At 32.5% G+C, this 21274-nt stretch overlaps 3 protein-coding genes across 3 annotated transcripts in view; 1 reads left to right on the top strand and 2 right to left on the bottom strand.

The window, feature by feature from the left end:
• Positions 1-1047: 1047 nt before the first annotated feature.
• On the bottom strand, positions 1048-10888 carry HELRODRAFT_177711 (hypothetical protein; the record flags this gene model as incomplete). Its single annotated transcript, XM_009025871.1, has 19 exons — positions 1048-1147; positions 1268-1341; positions 1693-1791; positions 2183-2313; positions 2740-2807; positions 3282-3350; positions 3974-4071; positions 4394-4471; positions 4568-4666; positions 4733-4852; positions 5378-5486; positions 6281-6405; positions 6506-6592; positions 6665-6823; positions 7131-7339; positions 7539-7619; positions 9820-9915; positions 9971-10143; positions 10827-10888. The coding sequence occupies 19 exons, from the start codon at positions 10886-10888 to the stop codon at positions 1048-1050; spliced, it is 2037 nt and encodes a 678-aa protein (XP_009024119.1).
• Positions 10889-12491: 1603 nt separating this feature from the next.
• HELRODRAFT_177712 (hypothetical protein) lies at positions 12492-13246 on the bottom strand (the record flags this gene model as incomplete). Its single annotated transcript, XM_009025872.1, has 2 exons — positions 12492-12775; positions 13039-13246. 2 exons carry the CDS (start codon positions 13244-13246, stop codon positions 12492-12494), a joined length of 492 nt encoding a protein of 163 aa, XP_009024120.1.
• Positions 13247-16009: 2763 nt separating this feature from the next.
• The window catches only part of HELRODRAFT_177713 (hypothetical protein), a gene marked incomplete at both ends in the record, with an annotated part of 10228 nt that continues 4963 nt past the window's right edge, over positions 16010-21274 (top strand). The window contains 10 exons of the mRNA XM_009025873.1: positions 16010-16477; positions 16794-16920; positions 17798-17938; positions 18189-18695; positions 18841-19136; positions 19436-19531; positions 19884-20106; positions 20293-20400; positions 20549-20614; positions 21109-21167. Of these exons, the coding sequence (XP_009024121.1) occupies positions 16010-16477; positions 16794-16920; positions 17798-17938; positions 18189-18695; positions 18841-19136; positions 19436-19531; positions 19884-20106; positions 20293-20400; positions 20549-20614; positions 21109-21167 (2091 nt within the window). The remainder of the gene's footprint in view (positions 16478-16793; positions 16921-17797; positions 17939-18188; positions 18696-18840; positions 19137-19435; positions 19532-19883; positions 20107-20292; positions 20401-20548; positions 20615-21108; positions 21168-21274) is intronic.

Consider the following 21274-nt stretch of genomic DNA (forward strand, 5'->3'; position numbering starts at 1 on the left):
GATGATGGTGATGATAGTTTTGATGATGATACTGATGATGATGAAGGAGAAGATATAATCACAGTGATGGTAATGTTATGTAACGATGTTGACGAATTCATTGCTAATTTAGCATGTTGTTGATGATGATGACGAAGGTGGTTATTGTGATGATGATAAAGACGAAGATAGCTTTCGTTAATACTTTTAAAAATTGTATTATCAATATAATTATTATTTATTTGATTATTATTATTATTATTAAAATAAGTATTATTATTTTTTTTTTGCTATTTTAATCGGTAGTAAAACTATTATAGTATAAATACTTCAACATCAAAACGATGCTGTCACATCTAATTCTTCGGCTTATTGCTACACTTGTTGTTTATATGATCATATTTATACTGCAGTATTGTTGTGTTTTGGCTTCTATGTTGCAATCATTCTAGCTTCAATGAAGTCTTTTCGTTTTGTCTCTGTTTTTTTCAACTAACTTTACAAACCAATAAGCCTTGAAATCTATTCAGAACATTGTGAATGATGAAGATTTGGCCGAAGATTGCAATTTTAAACTCTAGAGAACAGGGAGTTAAAATGGTTTAGTGTAAAAGTATCCACTAGGAACTAAAAATTTTTGAAAAAGTGAAAAGGATTATAAGATAGATAGATTAAGTTCATTAAAAGTATCTTAAACGAAAAAAATATCTTAAAAATCAATTATATGGTGATGCTTAGCGCCTAGGTAACCACAGCGGTCAAATGATGGTAAAAGTTTCAAATGTACAGAAAATTTTATGATGCTCGTCATTAAGTTTTATTCAATAAACTAACTTGTAAATTAGAACAATGAAGCCATGTTAAAACATAAAATCTACATTAAGATTAGTCGATTTAGTGCTAAGAAAGAGAGTTAACATGTTTTTAGTAAATAATTTTGAAAATGTTTTAAAAATAATTTTAACCGGTGGTCTAAATTCTATTAAAATACTAAATACTACTAAAGTTTTTTCTGATCGTTTACACAAGAAGTCTTTTTTTTCAACTTTTTTCCATAGTTTCCGCGATTCAGTAGATTTTACATTTATCTGGAGGATTCATTGGGCTTGTCTTAGGGCAGTTGAATACGAACGCAAACTTTTCAAAGTTCTGCAAAGGCACAGTGGCCCTGTTTTTCAAAGTTTTAAAAAATATCATATAAATAAATAAAAAATAAGAGAGAGAAAAACCTATTTTGACGTCATTGCAAATGAAACTTTAAACCAGTTTGGAAAAAATTGGCTTCTACCTTGCAACGTTTGGACTGTGTTCATCTTTCTTCGAGTATTGAAATCCTTCATTTGACATCTTCTCGCACCAAAGCTATTCAACGGAAAATTATAACAAGATTATAAATATTGTATTTTAATTATTTTTATATCATAGCATGATAGTATCATTGAGTGAAACCTTCATCATTGTTATGTAATGAAAAGGATGATAGTATCATTAAATGATATCAACACATTTATTAATTTAAAAAACGATTATCATTAAATGATATCCTCGTCACTACCATTAAGCTATGAAAAAAAATGATAGTATCATTGAATGAAGAAGATGATAGTATCATTGAATGATATCATCCTCATTATTATTAAGTAAAAAAAAGGATGAAAGTATCACTGAATGAAGATGGTAGTATCATTGAATGATATTTAAGTGTCTGTCAACCTGGGCAAAACTGATGAAGAACAACTGATCCGAAGTGAATTGAAGTCCAAGTAACTTTTCCTTTGCTGAGTCCCCCTTCTTCATTGAGTTACGATAAGTCTGTTGGAGGTTAGTTCAACATTTTGTCATAAAAGAAATTAAAAATGGTAATTTTTTTATGAAATTCTACCTGGTCCAACCATCTATCTGTAGTCCAACCAAGTCGGCGATGTTTTCTGCAAGAGTTGATTCACCGTTCAACTGAAGACAAAAATTAGTTAACAGGTTAAAATATTTGTAAAAGTTTTTTAGAAATCGACAGGTATTCAAGTACAGTTTTAATGCACTTTTTATACTATCAACTTCATCAGTTAATTCATTGAAGGATGCTCCAATTCATCTTTTATAAGTCGAACAGCTTTCGTTTCAATTCATCTTTTATAAGTCGAATAGCTTTTTAACAGTAATTATTACAAGGAAATTTTCGAAAAACTAAAAATGAATGATTTACGTATTCGCCAATTTGCTTAATCCAGAAATTGTTGTACTTCCTGACCAAACAGTCGGTTTTCTCCTTGTAGAGGACATCACTGCTGTTACTCCACCAGTTTCTCATGTTTCCATACCCGTCGTACAACTTACCTGAAATGAAAAAACACTGACGATTTGGTTGGCTGTAATTCGCGGACAACATTTTAAAAAATGTTGATGTCTGTATTAATCATTTTTTTATATAACAAAATAAAGCTTAGTAGGTGGACTCATTCCCAAGTTTTCACAAAATAAGTTTCCAATAATACAATTCTTTCTCTTTTTTTAAATTTATATGAACAAGAGATGTTAAACAGGTTAGTGAAAGTTTAAAATAAGCAAGGCAAAAGTTCTCTGGTAGTTAAAAACCATTTTATCATTTGAAAATATTAACTGAAATAATAGTAACTACAATTATAAATAAAATCATAATTAAAATAATAATTAGATAGGGGTTTCCACTCCACCCCTGCAAAGACAGAACATTTGCCCCTCTAAGCTCTAAGTGTTTACATGGTGGAATATTTATTTCCAAACCTGAGATGTCGAATCCATGGCTTATTTCGTGGCCTATGAACATTCCGAAAGCGCCATAGTTCATTGACCTGGTAGAACGAAGCGAAATAAAATCAATGGATCAGTAAAACATTTAAATGAAAAACTGTTCTGCTCCAAAAAAAAGAAGTTTAGATACTTTGGATAGTTCTTTTGAAGACTGGTTGTTGCATCACGGCAACAGAGAACGCTGAAATAAATTAACAATCATTTTTTTCAACAGCTTTCTAGAAATTTTTCTTATAAATTTCAAAGCAATCAGATAATTATTAACCAAAAGTTATTAATTTAATATCATTGCAATTCTCTTTTCAATATTTTTCAAAGGCATCAACAAGAAACACGCAGCAGTGCGAATGATCGTGAGACCACGCATCATTGACACATTGCACGTGTGCAGGCGGGGATCTCCTTGCAATCGAATTCGGTCATTGCAACAGTTGTGCCAGGCACTTTACCGTTACACCAACGCGCTGCCCTTATATATCATTACCACAAAATGATGCTGAATGTTATTTCCTAACTGCGCACCTATATCATTTGCCTGAGGATTGTATTGAGCGTTCACTGTGATTGGATCCAGAGTCCACCTACTGAAAAACAATTTTCAAAATTTAAATAAAATGAATACATTTCTTAGAAATTTATTTACGAATGGCCAAAATGTTTCAAGTAAAAACGTGAACTATAAAAATTCTTGTAAAAACAATTTTTTCCCCAAAAATATTGCCAGAAATTCAAATTAAAAAATATTGGCCAATGGGTAGCCAAACTAGAGATGCAAACTGCAAAACAAACTCATTCAGTTAAGTAAAATAAGTAACTCCATTTAAAAAAATCGTTGTTGAAACTTTTTATAGGATAGAAAGTTTCAAAAATGGATAATGGTTCATTGCACTCTTCCTAGGTTCAGAAGAATTAACACACAAACGTCATATACATGAATAAGTGCTAAACGAGGCATCACACACGAGGTATGCGATAGACGAGGATCCTTTTGTCGTATTCGAACTCGGTCACTGCATGCACTAGGAGACAGCACCAGGCAACCTTAACTAATAGACTACCAGGGCGCCCCACTTAGAAAATTTACGGAGATGATTTTTGAAAGATGTGGAAAAAATTAGCACATAGGTGTAAACTATCACCGTACCATTCTGTTACAAGAATAACAAAATATCGGTAAAATCCTAAAAAATATTAAAAAAAATCTTACATAGTTTTGTCGGATGGTTTGAAAATCATATTGATGGCAAACTCGACACCATATTTTAGTAAGCTGAGAATGTTTTTGGTTTTTTGGTCAATCTGTATCTGATTTTCAGGTTTTCGTGGATTAAATTCTTACAAGTGTCATCGTAATCTCGATTTTAAAAAATTTTGTCAAAACCTTTTTGTGTTTAATTTCTAGTTAAAAAATGTTTAATTCAGTTAAAAATTTAGGCGAATTAAAATACTTATGTTGTGCTTTGTGTGGTGTCGTGTGACGCGTGTAAACCTTTATTTATTTCGTAATAAATTGGCAATAAAAACATTAAAATTTGAATTTGTACATGAAACAACAATGAGTTTATAAACAGATTTTTTTCAGTGTTTTTTATAGGAACTAAAATAATTCTAAAAAAATTAGACTAACTTTTCCATAAGTAGACTCCAGGAAAGTATTGTTGAAGAGATAGTCGGGATAGCCAACTTTACGGCTCATTAAATTCAACTAAAAATAGTATCAACAGTAAAAATGATACTATATCCCTTGATATATATGATACCATATGATATTATATCATGCCATGCCCTAACTTTCACGTACTTTTACAAGTGCTTCTTCCTTAGTTGAGTCATCCATCCATTTGTTGCTTCTGATCAGGTTTTTGAATTCATATACCATCCTATCGACCATGTCAATCACCTGTTTCGCCATTGGAAATTATTGCGTATAAAATGGAAAAAAAAGTTATTCGTTGATGTAACGTACTAAATTCATAATGTCTTGCTGGAAATATTTTTCAACGTAAATTCTACTGGGAGGTTCTGCGAAATATTTGGCTGTCATCTGCTCGCACTCAGTGTCAATCGGCACCTCTTTCATAGCTCCCTGCGTTATTTTTAATTATTTTCAACACGATTTTTGAAACACACAACAGATGGTCATAATAAAAGTTTGATAATAAAAAAAATATGTATTCATAAATTGTGGTAAAAATTGTTATAGGCAAATTTTAGCAATGTTGAAAAATCAAAAAAACATGATTCGATTAAACACGTCGGTAAAAAAATGCTGCTTTTACGTTATTTCCTCAATCCCTTTTTTTCTTTACTTAAAACTGCTTTCTCTGTGGAGAAATTCACTCAACTAAAGCTCAAAAAGTTGCTTCTGGTGTCCTTAACGGAAATAAATTTCCAAGGTTTGTTTCGACTAAGGTTACGACTTTGTGCCACCGTTTGTTGTTATGCTGAATATTTTCGTTTTTCTAGCAAACGGTAGAATGATAATTCAGAAAAATTGTTCCAAAATTGTTTATTTTATTTTTATACGTCTACAATTGTCACTGCGATAGTTGAATGAGAGTTAATAAGGAAAGAAAAGAGTGAGTTGGTATGGTCGGAATGGGACACTAACAGTCATGACAGTTGTGAAGGTGTTTAAGTGGGCTTTCAGCTGAGCAGGTAGGAAGAAGTTATTGAACATATTCTGAACAACTGACCACATTACGAAATTTGCTAAAGTCCTGGGTAACGAAATTGGAAATAAAATTAAACCAGGAAAAATTTTTTATAAAAACATTTTCAGAGATAAAAATAATTGGTTTATACTAAAATTATTCTAAATAGCTGTATATCAATCAATCAATCAATCAATTAATCAATCAATCAATCAATCAATCAATCAATCAATCAATCAATCAATCAATCAATCAATCAATCAATCAATCAATCAATCAATCAATCAGTCAGTCAGTCAGTCAGTCAGTCAGTCAGTCAGTCAGTCAGTCAGTCAGTCAGTCAGTCAGTCAGTCAGTCAGTCAGTCAGTCAGTCAGTCAGTCAGTCAGTCAGTCAGTCAGTCAGTCAGTCAGTCAGTCAGTCAGTCAGTCAGTCAGTCAGCCAGCCAGCCAGCCAATCAGCCAGCCAGTCAGTCAGTCAGTCAGTCAATCAATCAATCAATCAATCAATCAATCAATTAGTTTAAAAAACGCTATTTCCGCGATGTTTAACAGCGCTCCTTAATGAATTTTGCAAACAGATGGGTCTTGAGATTCGCTCTGAACTTCGTAAGTGATGGAAAAGTAGTCAAAGAATGAGGTTAAGAGTTCCAAAGAAAAATACCAGAAAAAGCAAATGTCAGTTTAGCAAAAGAGTGTTTAACACGAGCTAAGAAAAAGTGAGAACAAGGAAACGATCGTTTATAGTAAAAATAAAACAATTGAAATGTAACAAAATATAAGTTAAAAAACAATGCATGCAATTTTAACTCGGGATTCATGTGATTAACTAATTCTTTATATAAAAAACTCAGACGATCACCTCTTCGGTGTGGTCTGAACAATGTTAGCCATTTCAATCAGATATTCTTTTTCAGTGGTCACAATTGGCGTATCGTCAACAAAATAGTTGGGAATTATGTTGTTCAGGTACAACTTCCAGTTAAACTGCAAATGAACTTATAATTTTTCCTTTTGTTAACAGAGATTGTTTCATCACAAACTTCAATTTATGGATACATTTTTAAAAGTTCCGTAAAACAATAACCTTTGTCGATAGGGTGCTGTCAAGATTTTTGTAAAGAATTTTGTTATAGGCTTCCCTTTTTAACGTTTCGTCCCTATTCTTAGAAAACTGTTGAGAAGTGGCATTTGTCAAAATTATGTGTCTAAATTCTTACAGGTTAAAATAAAAAAACTTTTCGACTTGAACGAGTTTCTTCTCGAGATTGAGGACTGCCGACATATCTTGCTTCACAGTTTGTGGGTTGTCACTGATGGCCTGCATTACACCGACCATGAAGTTGAATTTCGTGTTCGAGTCAGAATATTGCGCTTTCGTCAGTAGGAAATTAGCCTGACCCAACTGAATGAGGGGTTATGTTTGGTTAAGCGAATAATAGAATGTTTCTTCATTTTTGAAGAGTTGAAATTGTTTTAGAAAAGCATTTTTAAAAAAAAGATTCTGGTTTGTGAGCAAAATTAAATATGATATCTAGTGTTTTAAAGTTTTGTTAAGATTAAGTTTTTTATCTTAACAAAAATGCTGGAAGTGTTTCGAAGAAAAGCTTGAAAGACTAAGATATACAGATGAACAAACATATCGTCAATCTATGTCGTTGGAAAAACTAGAATTTTCAAAATTGTAAACCCTTCGACAAAAATGAACTAACGTGAAAGAGCATGATATCAGAATTTTCTCTATCGGCTGTCAGACTACCCATGAGAATCGTGCCATACCCAAGAGTTTTCTGGATTCTTGAAACTACATCTTCCAACATCCACCTACTTTCGTCAAACTTGCCAGCGTTCAGAGCCGGACATCCGCCGAAACTGTCGATGATGTCTTTGAATGGTTTGATACCCTCGCTCGCGATTTGATCTGCGGGAGTTTTGTTGACATTTTAACCAAAATTTTTAGGTTAGTTTTAGTAGCCTTTTAAAGCTATTAGAATTAAGACAATGCCATTATTATGTCAAAGGTTGTTTGAATGTTTCAATATTTAAAATTAAATTTTTGTTAATTGAAATTATTTTTAAAAGTTTTAGAAAAATAAATAAAAATATTGTAAAACGTCCACTTTGATTAAGACAGGATTTATAAAACTTCTTTGCGTTCAACACGCTGGCTATGTCACTTGGGTTGGTTGTGCTCAAAAGTGCTGCAAACAGATAAAATAATAATTAATTAATTAATAATAACTTTCATATTGCTACTACTACAACTACTGCTACTCTGTTACTACAATTACTACTACTACTACTACTACTGTTATTAATTTTACTATCAAAATGCCTGATGTGACAGGCTGGCTTTCACTTTCATAGCTTTAATATTCAATAGCTTTAATTTTAATATTTTTTGGCAAAATTTTTTTGAGAATTATTCTATTCAAAATAAAAATGTTTTGTTGAATATTTAATCAAAAAAGGGAAAAAGTAATGAACGAACCAGGTGCGGATTTAGATAACTTACTATTCGTCAAAACATGATACTATATATATCAAAAACGTCAGAATTTCTATCACCAAATTATATATTTTTATGTTCAGGAGATTGTCTACTAGACAGCGACAACATCACGTTTCGCGTCGAGAATACCCGACACATATATATATCATTCACATTCGAAACTGGTTGCTGCAACAACTAGACCAGGTTCCGTAACCGCTAGACCATCTCGCAACACAACAAAGGTACATTATTTTAAAATCAATCAGCCAGCAGACATGCTGATTAAACTTAATTCTACTTTATAAGATTTTTACTTTTTTGTCATTATCTCTTTTGCTGGTTATAACAGTTATAATTTCAAGTTTTATATCTCTTAGAATAAATCATACATTTCCGAATTTTTCAGGCATATAAATGTTTAAAAACATTTTTTAAATAATTAAAATAAAATATTGTTACTTGTGTTTTACTGTCTAGCAGCAAATCAAGTCACAAACTGCTGCTCTAATGCGGACAAACTCATAACAAGCACATAACAAGCAAGCCAGTAGTACCAGCATTCATCTTGCTATAAAACAGTAGGTTAGGTAAGCTATCAATGAATTGTTATTTCTGTGTGAATCTGCGGCATTGTTAGCTAAGAAATGCAAATAAATCGACCTACCCAAAATTTGTATTCACTTGTTTCCTAGGATAGATTAGAATTTATGTACGAACTATTTTATTTTATGTACGAAAGATCTTTAGTTTAATTCAAAATTTATCTTCATTTACAAAATAACGCTGCCGGCCCAACTTGAAGTAGCAATGTTTTACTTAACTACATAACACGCTCCAATGCGTTTCTAACCAATTTTTTTCACACGGACAATATTCACAAACTTTTTCAACAGTTGAATGTTCAACCTGTTCATCCGTTCTAAATTATGGTAAAAGAGAAAAAATTAAAATTTATGTGCAATTTCAGCAAAACCACCAAAGTTGTCCGTCAAACGTTAATTTTTTTGGTTATAAATTATGTTATATATATATTTATGTATGTATATATGCAGTAATTTATGAAATCTACCGAATTTTTACCGTTAGATAGTTTTTTACTACATTTCTCAATATTTTTAACCAAATTTTTGTCGTCGTAATATATGTATCATTAACATTCGAATAATATACCATACAGTTTTCTAATTAATTCTCCAGTGTTTAGGACCTATTTTGATTTTTCAATCATCTTCAGCACTTGTTGCAGTTTATATAGAGAGTTTGTATAGCCCGGTATGGGAGACCGAGGCATGTTGGTACAATACAAAAAATTGGTTCATATTTTTTGTATTTAACTCATTAAATTTTTATTATTGCATTAAAACTACTTGAAAGAGGTCATTATTATGTAGAAATATGTCTGTCACGTATCACGAAAAATATCTTTGTAAATCCTTCACCTCGTAACTACCAACACCGATGTCATAACTTCAATAATCTCTACATTTCCAACACCAGTTTTGTAGCTTCTTGAGTTCTTTGACGATCGTCAAGAGTTCGTTTATCCGTAGGTTCAAGATTTCCGATAGATGAACACCACTGCTTCAAAAGCAAACTTTGTTGAACGTTTTCATGGATACCAACAGTAATAAAGACAATAAACTAATCCAAATGACTACATAAATCATATTGGCCACTTCGTTTCCTCTTCCCTTCTAATCTCAACTGTCTTAACCTCAATACGTAGCCAATTTTTAGCATAGACACAAATTTACAATTACATATATAGCAAAGATAACAATACTTGAATAATAAATTATATAGCGCACTTCTATCATTCCCGCGGTTATAACAATATGTTTAATTCTAGCGTGTGTTTTTTACAGCAGAAGGGTACATCTGCAAGCCTGTCATAGGGTTCAACCTACCTCGTTCACGGGACACATTGCACGAAACGCCAAGGCACGTAGAACCGGTATTTAATAACCGTTGCAAAGCAATTTTATTGCTATAAAAAATATTTTCTGATTGAAAAATTTGTTAATTATCATTAAAAACTACAGCCAGTAACCAACGAACCACGTTCTTGCGAAACAATAGCACCAACTTGCTTCACACCTTTCTGACAACAATTCTGCTCGGACGATGTACCGTAGTAATTAATTCTTGTTTCATTGTTGTTGTAGACAGCCTCTGGTTCAAACATATAACATTCATGAAATTCTAAAAAGTTATCAAAAATGAGGACATATCTATTGAAGCTAACAACAATACAATAAATAAACAATACAAGCCCGAACAATAAATGTCGCCTCAGATTCTCTGACTGAAAGGTGTAAGTGTCTTCATGAATCCAAAAAACTAATCATCCTCAGGTATTTCGTCACCAGTAGAGACACATTTCTTGGCTGAATGTAAGCAACACTGAAATTTGGCAATGCAGAATTCTGAGGGTTGTTATATTTTTTACAATATCTAAACATATTCGGATCGCAAAGATTTGTAACTGCAAGTTATAAAACATAATCGAGTAAGACAATAACGTTGTAATTTAGTATTTTTATATTTTTAATCAGCGATTAAAAATATTAACGTAGTTTTTAGGACGCGAAAATCATTTATGTTGCACGAAGCCGGTGGTTTTGGGCAGTGGAAACATTCTTAGAATAAGCACTACTGGATTCAAACACTACAGAAATATGTATCGTAAAGTTATTCACTCTTTAGCAATTGCATTTTAAAAGAACAATAGCGTCAACGACTGAAAATTACTCAAAAATGGCAAAACCACATAAGCGACATTTACTTGACGGTTTGCAGACATAAACATGACAGATTAATTAACTTGGCTGGCTCTTTACGCATTAATAATTATAAAACGCCTAACGGTATATTCGTTTTAAATAAGTGAACTTACCCAACTGGTTCAACTTACCCGTGGTTCATGAAGCCCCGGTCTTGATGCAAACGGATGAATGGAGGTGGAAAACTAACCATGGTGACAACTTTGTTGTCAATAATGATTGGACTACATGTGTAAAGAACATTAATGTATCAGATAATCCAAGAATACATGAACCTACAACGTTTCGCCTCTTTAATCCATATGATTAAGCTTAACTGAGCTGATTATAAATATTTACTACTAACTACATTAAACTTTGTTGAAAAATTTACAGACATTCTAAAGTAAAGTGTTTTATTTTCTCAATCTATTTTTGTGACTTGAAAAAAAACCAAAATATTCCAGTTGCGAATTTATTTTATTTTCAAGTAAATTTTCAGAATTATGTAATGTTTTACGAATATTTAGAGGAAAAGTTTTCCATTGAGACCCAATAACAGAATTTATTTATTTATATTAATGGAAGTTTTTGTTTTAAAATGAAAATCTGCACGACGAGTAGTAAAATCCTTTTTCTTTTTTTTAATAATTCCATAAATCCATAGTTTTGTCGAAATGAAGAAAGATGTTAGGCAAGGCTGTGTACTTTCTCCAGACCTGTACAATCTCTATAGTGAGATCATCATGAGAAAGATGGAAGATCTGTCTGGAATATCCATTGAAGGCGTGAATATTAACAATGGAACATATGCTGATAATACAGCTCTTATAGTTGATTCAATGGAAAAACTGTAAACAATTGTTTCCAAACTGGTTTATGAAAATGAAAGATTTGCAAATTAACATCAACAAAACAGAGTGCATGGTTATCAGAAAAAGCAAATGCCTCCCGATCTGCTCCATAATCATTTAATGGTGAACAGGTGAAACAACAGCTTCAATTATCTAGGAAATCTGATTTCCTCAGGTTGTAAATGTGATGTGGATATCAAAAGAAGGATGGCTACGGCGAAAGATGCATATTCTAAAATGAAAAACATCTTCACCAACGGTAAATTCAGAATATCAACAACATTAAAACTGTTAGGGTGTTACATTTTTCTTGTGCTAACTTACGGCTCTGAGTCCTGGACAATTTTTAAAGAAATGGAAAAAAAGATTAACGCTGCTGAGATGTGGTTTTTGAGAAGAATTATGTAAATTAGTTGGACCTCTCATATTCGAATGAGGATGTATTAAAACAGTCCAGTTATGAACAGAGAAAATTACTACAGATAATCCGACCGGGGCAGTTAAAGTTTTTTGGTCACATCATGCGGAAGGAAAAAATGTAAAATCTTACAACTACTGGAAAAAATTGCGGGGAAAAGAGATTGCGGTCAATAACGAATAACATTCGTGAAGTCCTTGTGTCATTTGTTGAATTGTTGAATATCACCACATTTCAACTACTTCAAAGTGTCAAAGATCGGGTTTGTGGAGGTCGACGGTCGCCAATGTGCTGAAAGGACGTGAGAGAAGAATAAGAAGCATTGAAGAAGCAAAGAAGAAGGTTGATTTTTTTATAGATGCATACGTCGTTTTATTTAAAGTTACATTTATAATGATCGGGCAAATATGTGTTTAAACATTTATTCCAACCAAAATAAATTGTATAAACTAACAAGAAAAATCTGAAAATTTCGAAATTTTCATTCTCAAAGTTCTAACTTTGAAATTTAATGTTTAAAAAGTTCAGTGTATTTATTCTTTTATTCACACATCGAGCTGGCAAATGAGGCAGTTGAGTTCCTTACAACTGACATCGCGGAACTGATATTTGCCTTGTGGATCTTGCATTTGCAAGCAATCCTCTGTTCCTCCTTGGTTGTTCGGCTCACCGCTCATCCAATTATTCATTTCCTGGACATTTTTAGACTTTTGAAATTCATCTAAAAACTTTGCCGTCCTGAATATTTTCCAGTTGAAGATGTTGGTGTTGCTGTTTCTTTTACCAGCCGTCCAGAAACTTTTTACAGTGCCAGAAATGAGACACACAGCTAAAAAATTCATTATGAAAAATTACCTCAACTTTGAATAAAAAGATTTGTATGAAAAGTATTCCTAACAAAGTATCTTTTTGTATACAAAAAATGTATTATTTTCATTTTGAACTGAAAATTATTTGAACATTTTTCTAACCGGATTAATACAAAATTGGTTTTAGTTTTAACATTTGCGTATTGTGACAGTTTCAGTAATGTTTAAAAGAACCACTAGTTGAAATTAAAATATAAAACTAATTGAAACAACACCATCAAACCTTTGTAGTTCGTATTCAGAAAAACAGTCAGCTCATGCAAAAAGTTATATGAATCAACCAAAACCAAGTTAGCCTTATGCTTTCCACATGTACGTTCACCATCATCCCATGATGCTTTTTGAGTAATAACGTAGATACACCTTCCATCAACAGAGGTGAAGTTGCCGGGACAGGGGCCTACAAGTAGATTAAATGCAATTTTTCGCATCTTAGCCTACCATGTTGAATTGAATTTAACATAAGGGTATTTGAATAACGTTACCATTCATTTAACGCAGAGGTTGGAGGTCCGCCGTGATTCAGTTTTAAACTTTTTCAATTTTAAACTTTTTCGATTTTTGAATACTTAATAAATAGGTTTGAAAATGTTCAGTGCTAATTCATTGAAATTTAGATGCTTCAATACAAAAAAAAATAAGTGTCTTGGTTCCACGCCTCAAAATTTTTTTAATAAAATTGCCAACAACGGAACTTATTCATAATTTGTTTCTAAAATTAATATCTCACTAGAATAGGAAATATGTTAAAAAATTACTGCAAGTTTTATGTTCTAATTAAACTTTGGTTGCATTGTTATAAATAAATGTTATCAGACCTTGGGCAGAAGTAGCCGACAGGCCAACACTAGCCAAAAGAAGCAATGAATGGAAGACCCTTTTGATGTCACCACCCATATCTTTCTTTGAGTCTTTTCGCTGAATATTTTGATTTAAAATTAAGAAAACTCCGACATGAATTAATAAAAAAAGTAAAAAAATATTAATAACAGTTAAATATTTTGCAAATTTGAGCCAAAAACGTTTGCTTTGCGTTCAATCGAGCTCTATGGACAGCGCATTCATTTGTTAACCAAACCACAAAATAATTTTTAATTAGATTGATTCAAACAAAAAAAAGACTCTCAAATGATAGCAATTTAGCAAGTGAAAGAGCAAATTTGGAATGAATTTACTTAAAAACCAGAGCTTCAAAATCGGTCGAATTTCAAAGAGGCCAGAGTCTGAAAATTAGTCGAGTATGTTTCATCTGACTCTGACTCAAGGTCGTGCACTTTAGAAGGTATACGCGTGTAGCGAAATGCAGTCGTTTTTATTACCGAAAATTGATCCTAATAGAGCTGTAGATAAAAAGTCGAAGTACTGTTTAATTAATTAGATACATTGGTGGATTTTAAGTGTTATTTAAAGTATTTTCATTTAGTGGTAGTATTTAAGTGAAATTATGAACCAGAAATTGGGAAAGATTTCTAGGAGTCGAAACCCAAACTCAGAAGTCGAAAGTTGGAGTCGGAAATTTGTAGCCGGAGTTGGAGCTGGAATCGACAAAATTTGTATTCGACTCCGACACTGGAAAAAGCTTTGCAATGCACTTCAAAAATTTATAAAATAAATAAAATTAAATAATAAAATTGAAAATTTGACTCAACTGTTCAGAGATGTTTAAGGTTTCAAAAGATAATTAAATAAAATTTAATTATATATTAAATGTGACAAACGAACCAAACAGCTTAAGCTAACCAGATTGAACTAAAACGTATAATTACGTTTCAATTTAAAGCATCTAAATATCACCAGATGGATTCAGTTTCAATTTGCATGTTTCAAAATAGCACCGAACCTGCTTTTCTCTTATTTGAATATTCAAAATTTTAAATTACAACTGCACGACTGCATTTGAATTTGTGTGACATTTAGCCATTTTAAAAATTTTCGAAAAATGAAAATATTTCAAGTAAAAATTCACATCTAAAATATAGCTTCAACACATTTTGTTACGCTTATTGGGAAGTTTCTCGAGTTTTTTGATAAATAAACCACATGAAAACAGACATGCTTAGAATAATGTCATTCTTGCTTGTTAAATATTTATAGATAACAATGAAGACTTTTTTTTACAAAGAGTAACGTTCAACATATGGTACAAACCCATCCTTTTGCCGAAGTTTTGGAATTCGCTTTTCCATGTTTGTTAAAATATATTAAAATAAAAATCTTATTAAAACCTGACTGCAAAAGTTGATCAGACAAATTTTCAACGAACATCTGCTACAGCTACACCATAATTTGAATAAATAATATTTTTATTAAAAAACATATTTGAACTGATGTGCCAAACTCTGATAAAAAAAAACTAATTCAATTGCTTTCATTCATTCAAATTAGAGAAATACTAATTTGCATTTACAAAACAAACGTGATTTTATCTCAGTGAATGGAAATAAGTTGAATTTAAAAATTTAAAATTTAAAAATTAAAATTTTGACTGAAAATACAGAGGAATGCTTTAGTAACATTCATCATTACATATAATAATTTCAGTTAAACATTACAAATGTACAAACTTATTTACAACTGGAATTAAAATTCATGAATTTTTCTAAATTTTTATCTTTAAACTAATAACTACCTACAAATTTTTGCGGATAAATTGATTAAAATATTTTCTTCAGATTTAACGTATTTATTCTGTAAATTTAAAAAAATCAAGTATTAGTTAATTTAATGTTAAATTGGAAGTTAATTAACACCGAACATGCTATGATTTTTCCCAATAATTGCATTTCTGACAGTCTTAATCCAATATATATATTTATATATATATTAATTTATATATAAACAAATATATATATATATATATATATATATATATATATATATATCATTTATATACATATAAAGAGAGTTTACCGCGTATCAACTGTATCGAATATGGTCTAAATCCTAATATAAAGAGAGTTTATATTATATTACGTAATAATCTATATATATGATTATATATATCCAATCCATGGTAATATCCTATATCTATGGTAACTTTTCTACGTTTATATTGCACATATATATTATATATCTACTGTTTACATTGAAGAATTGGGCGTAAATAGATTCGCCAGTTTTACGATTTACAATTTACTTGTAACAACGTTTACTATAAATTAATTTCAGTCAGTTAATCCGAAAATATAAGAAAAATGAGTGGCTTTCAATATGGCTATATTTACCGTCATAAAACGAAAAGAGAAAGGGAAAGAATAAGGGAAGCTACTGCTGCTTCTGTCGCTCCATCTTCGGATGGTGTCATTGACGATGTTGAAATGCGCGAAGCGGGCCCAGGTGATACTATTAGAAGGGGAAATGACGAACAAATACAAGCGGCTCCTAACAACCATGTTGATGCTAATGATGATGAGGATGACGATCAAGATAGTGAAGATGACAATCAAGATGGTGAAGATGAAGATCAGGATGATGACGACGACGATGACGATGGTGGTACTGGCGACAACCGCCATGCATCTGCTGCTGCTGATGATGAAGTTCATTGTGGTTGGGGAGAGATGGAGGTTGAGATGGAGGCCGAAAGGCAGAGGAAGCTTGCAGAAGAGGAGGAAATGAAACAAAATATTTTGCTGAAAGAAGCGGAAACTCTTGAAGATAATGTTATTTCTTTTTTTTCTGATAATAAATTTCATAATTCAAATTCAATTTAATTATTTTGAAACATGCTTTTTTAAATTCATTCATTCATTCATTCATTCAATAACATTTTAACCAATATTTAGTCATAAAATTGTAAAAAATCTAACCAAAGTATGCATTAAAGTTAATATATTCTACTGACTGACAATAAATGACATTAAACAAAAGTCTTGAAATAATTATTAATATATAGTTAATACATATAACCAATTATTAAATATCGTATTATATTATTATATAAAAAATATATCAGATACTTACTAATCGCACACTCAGGTCAAATCGAACCTCTACAACTACGAACACCACCTAAACTTAATCACAGTTCTGAGGAAGCTGAAATCGACGGATGCACTGAGGGCAGCTAGGGAAAGAATGAGCAAAATATTCCCACTAACCGATAGTTAGTATTAGTTCTTTGTTAACAATTAATTAATTATTCACTATTTACATATTTATATATATATGTGCGTGTGTGTGTGTGTGTTGATGTGTGTGTTTGTCTGTGTTGGATTAAGACTGCTGTCTGAATAGTAATTATTGATGGAAATCACAGCTTGTTTCGCGTTAAGTCAGTGTCCAGTTTGATTTTTTGATTTTTCTAATGGTATATCGTAAATCATTGTCAAGTTTCTTGAGTTCTAAACCAAAATCTGTATTTTCTTACTGTGCTTTTTATCAATAATATATATATGTATAGGTATACGTCCTACCTCGGAAACCGGGTCTCTGGACGCAAAACGAAGATTGATTGATTGATTGATATATGTATAGGTATATATATATATATATAATATGTTATTATATGTTTTTTTTCTAGAATTTTTTTATATGACTTTTACTCATGATGATTCACTTTTTTGTTTATAATTAATTAATTACCTTTTAATAGTTAATTAAATGATCTTAATTACCTTTCAATAGTTAATTAAATGATCTTAATTACCTTTCAATAGTTAATTAAATGATCTTAGTGAATTAATTATTTTTCCAAAGTTTCTATTTAAACTCACTTTCGGTTGTCAAATCTCTGGCGGCATTCTATTTGATGGCTGACTCTAAAGCCATTCAATGTTTGTAGAACACTTTAAATTATATGGCTGTGGTTCTCTCTTTCTCTCTCACTTTCTCTCTCTCCCTTTCTCTCTCTCTCTTTCCCCATTTTTCTTTCTATTTTATGGCTGAGCCTAAAGTCATTTAATCTCTTGATATTAATAAACGTAATTAATTAAAATATTACGGATAATTATGAAATTTAATTAATTAATTTTTCCCTTCAGAAATCTGGTTGGAGTGGTTCAACGACGAGATGGAGGCGAACCCCGACGAAATAAACGAGTACTCCGAAATGCACGAAATCAGTGCGGATGAGTATCATTATCGACTGTCGATACTGAAAAGGGCCGTCGAAGATTACGACTGTTGGTTTACTTTTTTTGGTCTAGATTCACTTTTCAGCATTATTTCTATAGAGATGGTCTTTGTGTCACTGTTATTATTCTTTTTAAAGTTATGAAACTGTTGGTAGGGTTGACGGTCGTGATGATGATGGTGAGATTGGGGGGTGACGATGATGACGACGATGGTGGTGAAGTGGAGATGGTCTCATTAATTTCAGACTAATTGGTGGATTTAAAATTCAAGTTAATCTAATTTAAAATCACTTCACAGCCGTCAAACTCTGGATGGCCATGATCCTATTCCACTCGAAGGTACTCCCACCTACGACCGACAAAGAATTTAAGGACGAGTACGAAGAGATGCTGAACATCGATCTGATGAGGAAGACTTTTGAAGAAGCGATCAAAAGAGTAGGTCACCATGCCGATGCCGACCAACTCTGGACTGAGTATCTGGACTTTGAGGAAAACGTACTCCACTATTTGAAACTCGCCCACCAAAGTGCAACTGATGGAGAAGATACTTTTGCTACTATCAGATATTCTGCATCCGTTGCTGCTATAAATGCTGCTGCTGCTGCTGTGGCTACTACCACAGATGCCACAGTTGCTACTTCTCCTGCTACAGCTGCTACTACTTCTGTTAACCTTACCCCTGAGGCTGTTGCATTTGCGGCAGAGGCAGCTGAAGCTTCTAAAGAACGACTGAATGGAATTCAGGAACAGAAAAGAATAATCAAGAAGGTTTTCTTGAAGATTATGTCCATACCAAAAATGAGTAAGTCCAATCAATCTACTCAGCCAGTCATCAATGAATCATTCATATTTTCCGTCCTACATGTGTTTCTTGTTGACATTCGATAAAGCAATAATAGACTGGACAAAAAAGTAAACCCACATCCACCAACCACAAAAAAAAACAGATCTGGTTCATTTCAACTTGCGCTACATGCGTTGGTGCGAGGGCAAGCGAAGGACCCCCCCTGTGGACGAGGCGGCGAGAGAGAGGCGGGGCTACAGTGGCTTCATTGAGTCGGCCAGACGCTTCGTAGCGGCTGAGATGGCCCTTCTCAAGGCAGGGATCAGAAAGCCGAAATTTGACTATGAGGAAAGTGAAGTTGATCGAATCGCTGACGACGAGCTCGACTTTCAACTCTTGGATGCGTTCAGAAGTTCCTTCAGTTTAGTGGGCGAACTGTGTGTTCATGAACGAAAGCTAGTTAGTGATGATGATGGTGATGATGATGATGGTGATGATGATGGTGATGATGATGATGGTGATGATGATGGTGATGGTGATGATGATAAGAAGGAGGATGGCTGGTGGGGGGTGATGATAATACTGATGATAGTTTTACAGAAATGGTGCTAAAAACAATCAATCAATCAAACAATCATGAAGTTTTACACACAGACACAAACATGTACTAACAAGCACACACACACACACACGTACAAACAAACATCTAAACATAAAGACACAAAAACACAGACGCACTCTTACACATACACAAACAGGAAGAGAAAAACACAGTGGAAAACTACGAAGCCCTTATCAACTTTTTGAAACTGAGCTCAACAGGCGAGTACGTCAGGGCAGCATACGAGAGGCTCGTCAGGGATCATTGTCTTGATAGTTCTCTCTGGTTGAAGTTTCTAGATTATTTGGTTAGTTGAATGATTGGCTGGTTGATTGATTGACTGGATGGTTGATTGACTGGATGGTTGATTGACTGGATGGTTGATTGGTTGGTTGGTTAGTTAGTTGAATGATTGGCTGGTTGATTGATTGACTGGATGGTTGATTGGTTGGTTGGTTAGTTGAATGATTGGTTGGTTTAGTGGTTGGTTGATTGGTTGGTTTAGTGGTTGGCTGGCTGGCTTGCTTGCCGTTTCAATCTTCAATGAATCCACAATCCCATTGGAACACATAATCTTAGATATTCTGTTGATCTTTCAGTTGCAGGTTATTCAGGACAAAGACCGCGATAGCATGAATAAAAACAAAGAAGGCGTCAGCAGCAATGATGACGTCAATGTCACCAAAGACAGTGAAAAAGATGAGAATCTGGAGTATTTGTTGAGAACGTACAGACGTTCGGTCCGTAACTGTTCCTGGTGTGTTGATCTCTGGATTGGCTACATTAGGACAGTTGAGAAGATCAAACTGGAACACCAAAATATTAAAAGTTTGTGGCTGATTGGCTGGTGTGATGATCTGATGATGGGGTTTTGGGGATCTGATGATGTTTTTTTGATGGTACCATGTTTCTGCTGCTTGCTATGATGATGAAGATTTTGTTTCAATAATAATAATAGCCGTGATATAGAGTTAATTTGACAGCCACAAAACCAACTAACCAATCACATTGCAGAGATTTTCAATGAAGCCCTCACCGTTGGCTTTGCCCAGCCTTATGAATATTTAAATTTATGGACTGCGTACATTGATTACCTGAGACGACGCATCGATTGGTCGAAAGGTAGCTAGCTAATTAGCATAGTTTATTCATTTTTTAAATTCAATTATTTTATTAATTGTATATTTTTTAATTTTATTATCAACTTTTTTTATAGTTTTATGCATAATCTTTGTTAATTAATGCAAATGTGATGAATAATTAATTCCAGGCCACGAATCAGAGTTGGAAGATTTGAGAGACGCCTTTGACAATGCAACCAATCAGCTCTTTCAATGTAACCTCATTAATATTCATTTATATCCATTAATTTCCATTAATATCCATCATTAATATTCATTAATATCCATCATTATTCATTAATAGTCATCATTATTCGTTAATGTTTATTAATACTTTTTATCATTCAATCTGTCCATCACTATATTAAAATCACTATATTCAAAATGTTTATCAACATCGTCATCTTTATCGTGAATGAATGAATGAATGAATGCAAGAATGAATGAATCAATCAATCATTCAATCAATTATTCATTCAATCATTTAATCAAACATTCAATCCATCATTCAACCAGTCATTAAATAACAAATTATAATGTGATATTATAAAATGAGCGTTTATTCGCTTATAATTATAGCATTTGATATGCATGAAAATGAATGAATGAATGAATGAATGAATGGATGAATGAATGGATGGATGGATGGATGAATAATAAAATGAACATTCACTCACTCATTCACTCACTCATTCACCCAACATCACAGCTTTTGGTATGAAAGGTGATCCAACTTGCAGTCTATTACAGTACAGAGCTTTCATCGAGGTATGTTCAATTTCATAACAACAATAATAATTATAATGATAATAATAATAATATTGTTATTGTTGACTATTTTCTCCATATTCGATTTCATGGCTTTCGTCCTCTTA

This window comes from Helobdella robusta (genome assembly GCF_000326865.2).
Source record: "Helobdella robusta unplaced genomic scaffold HELROscaffold_44, whole genome shotgun sequence".
Classification (NCBI taxonomy): Eukaryota; Metazoa; Annelida; class Clitellata; order Rhynchobdellida; family Glossiphoniidae; genus Helobdella; species Helobdella robusta.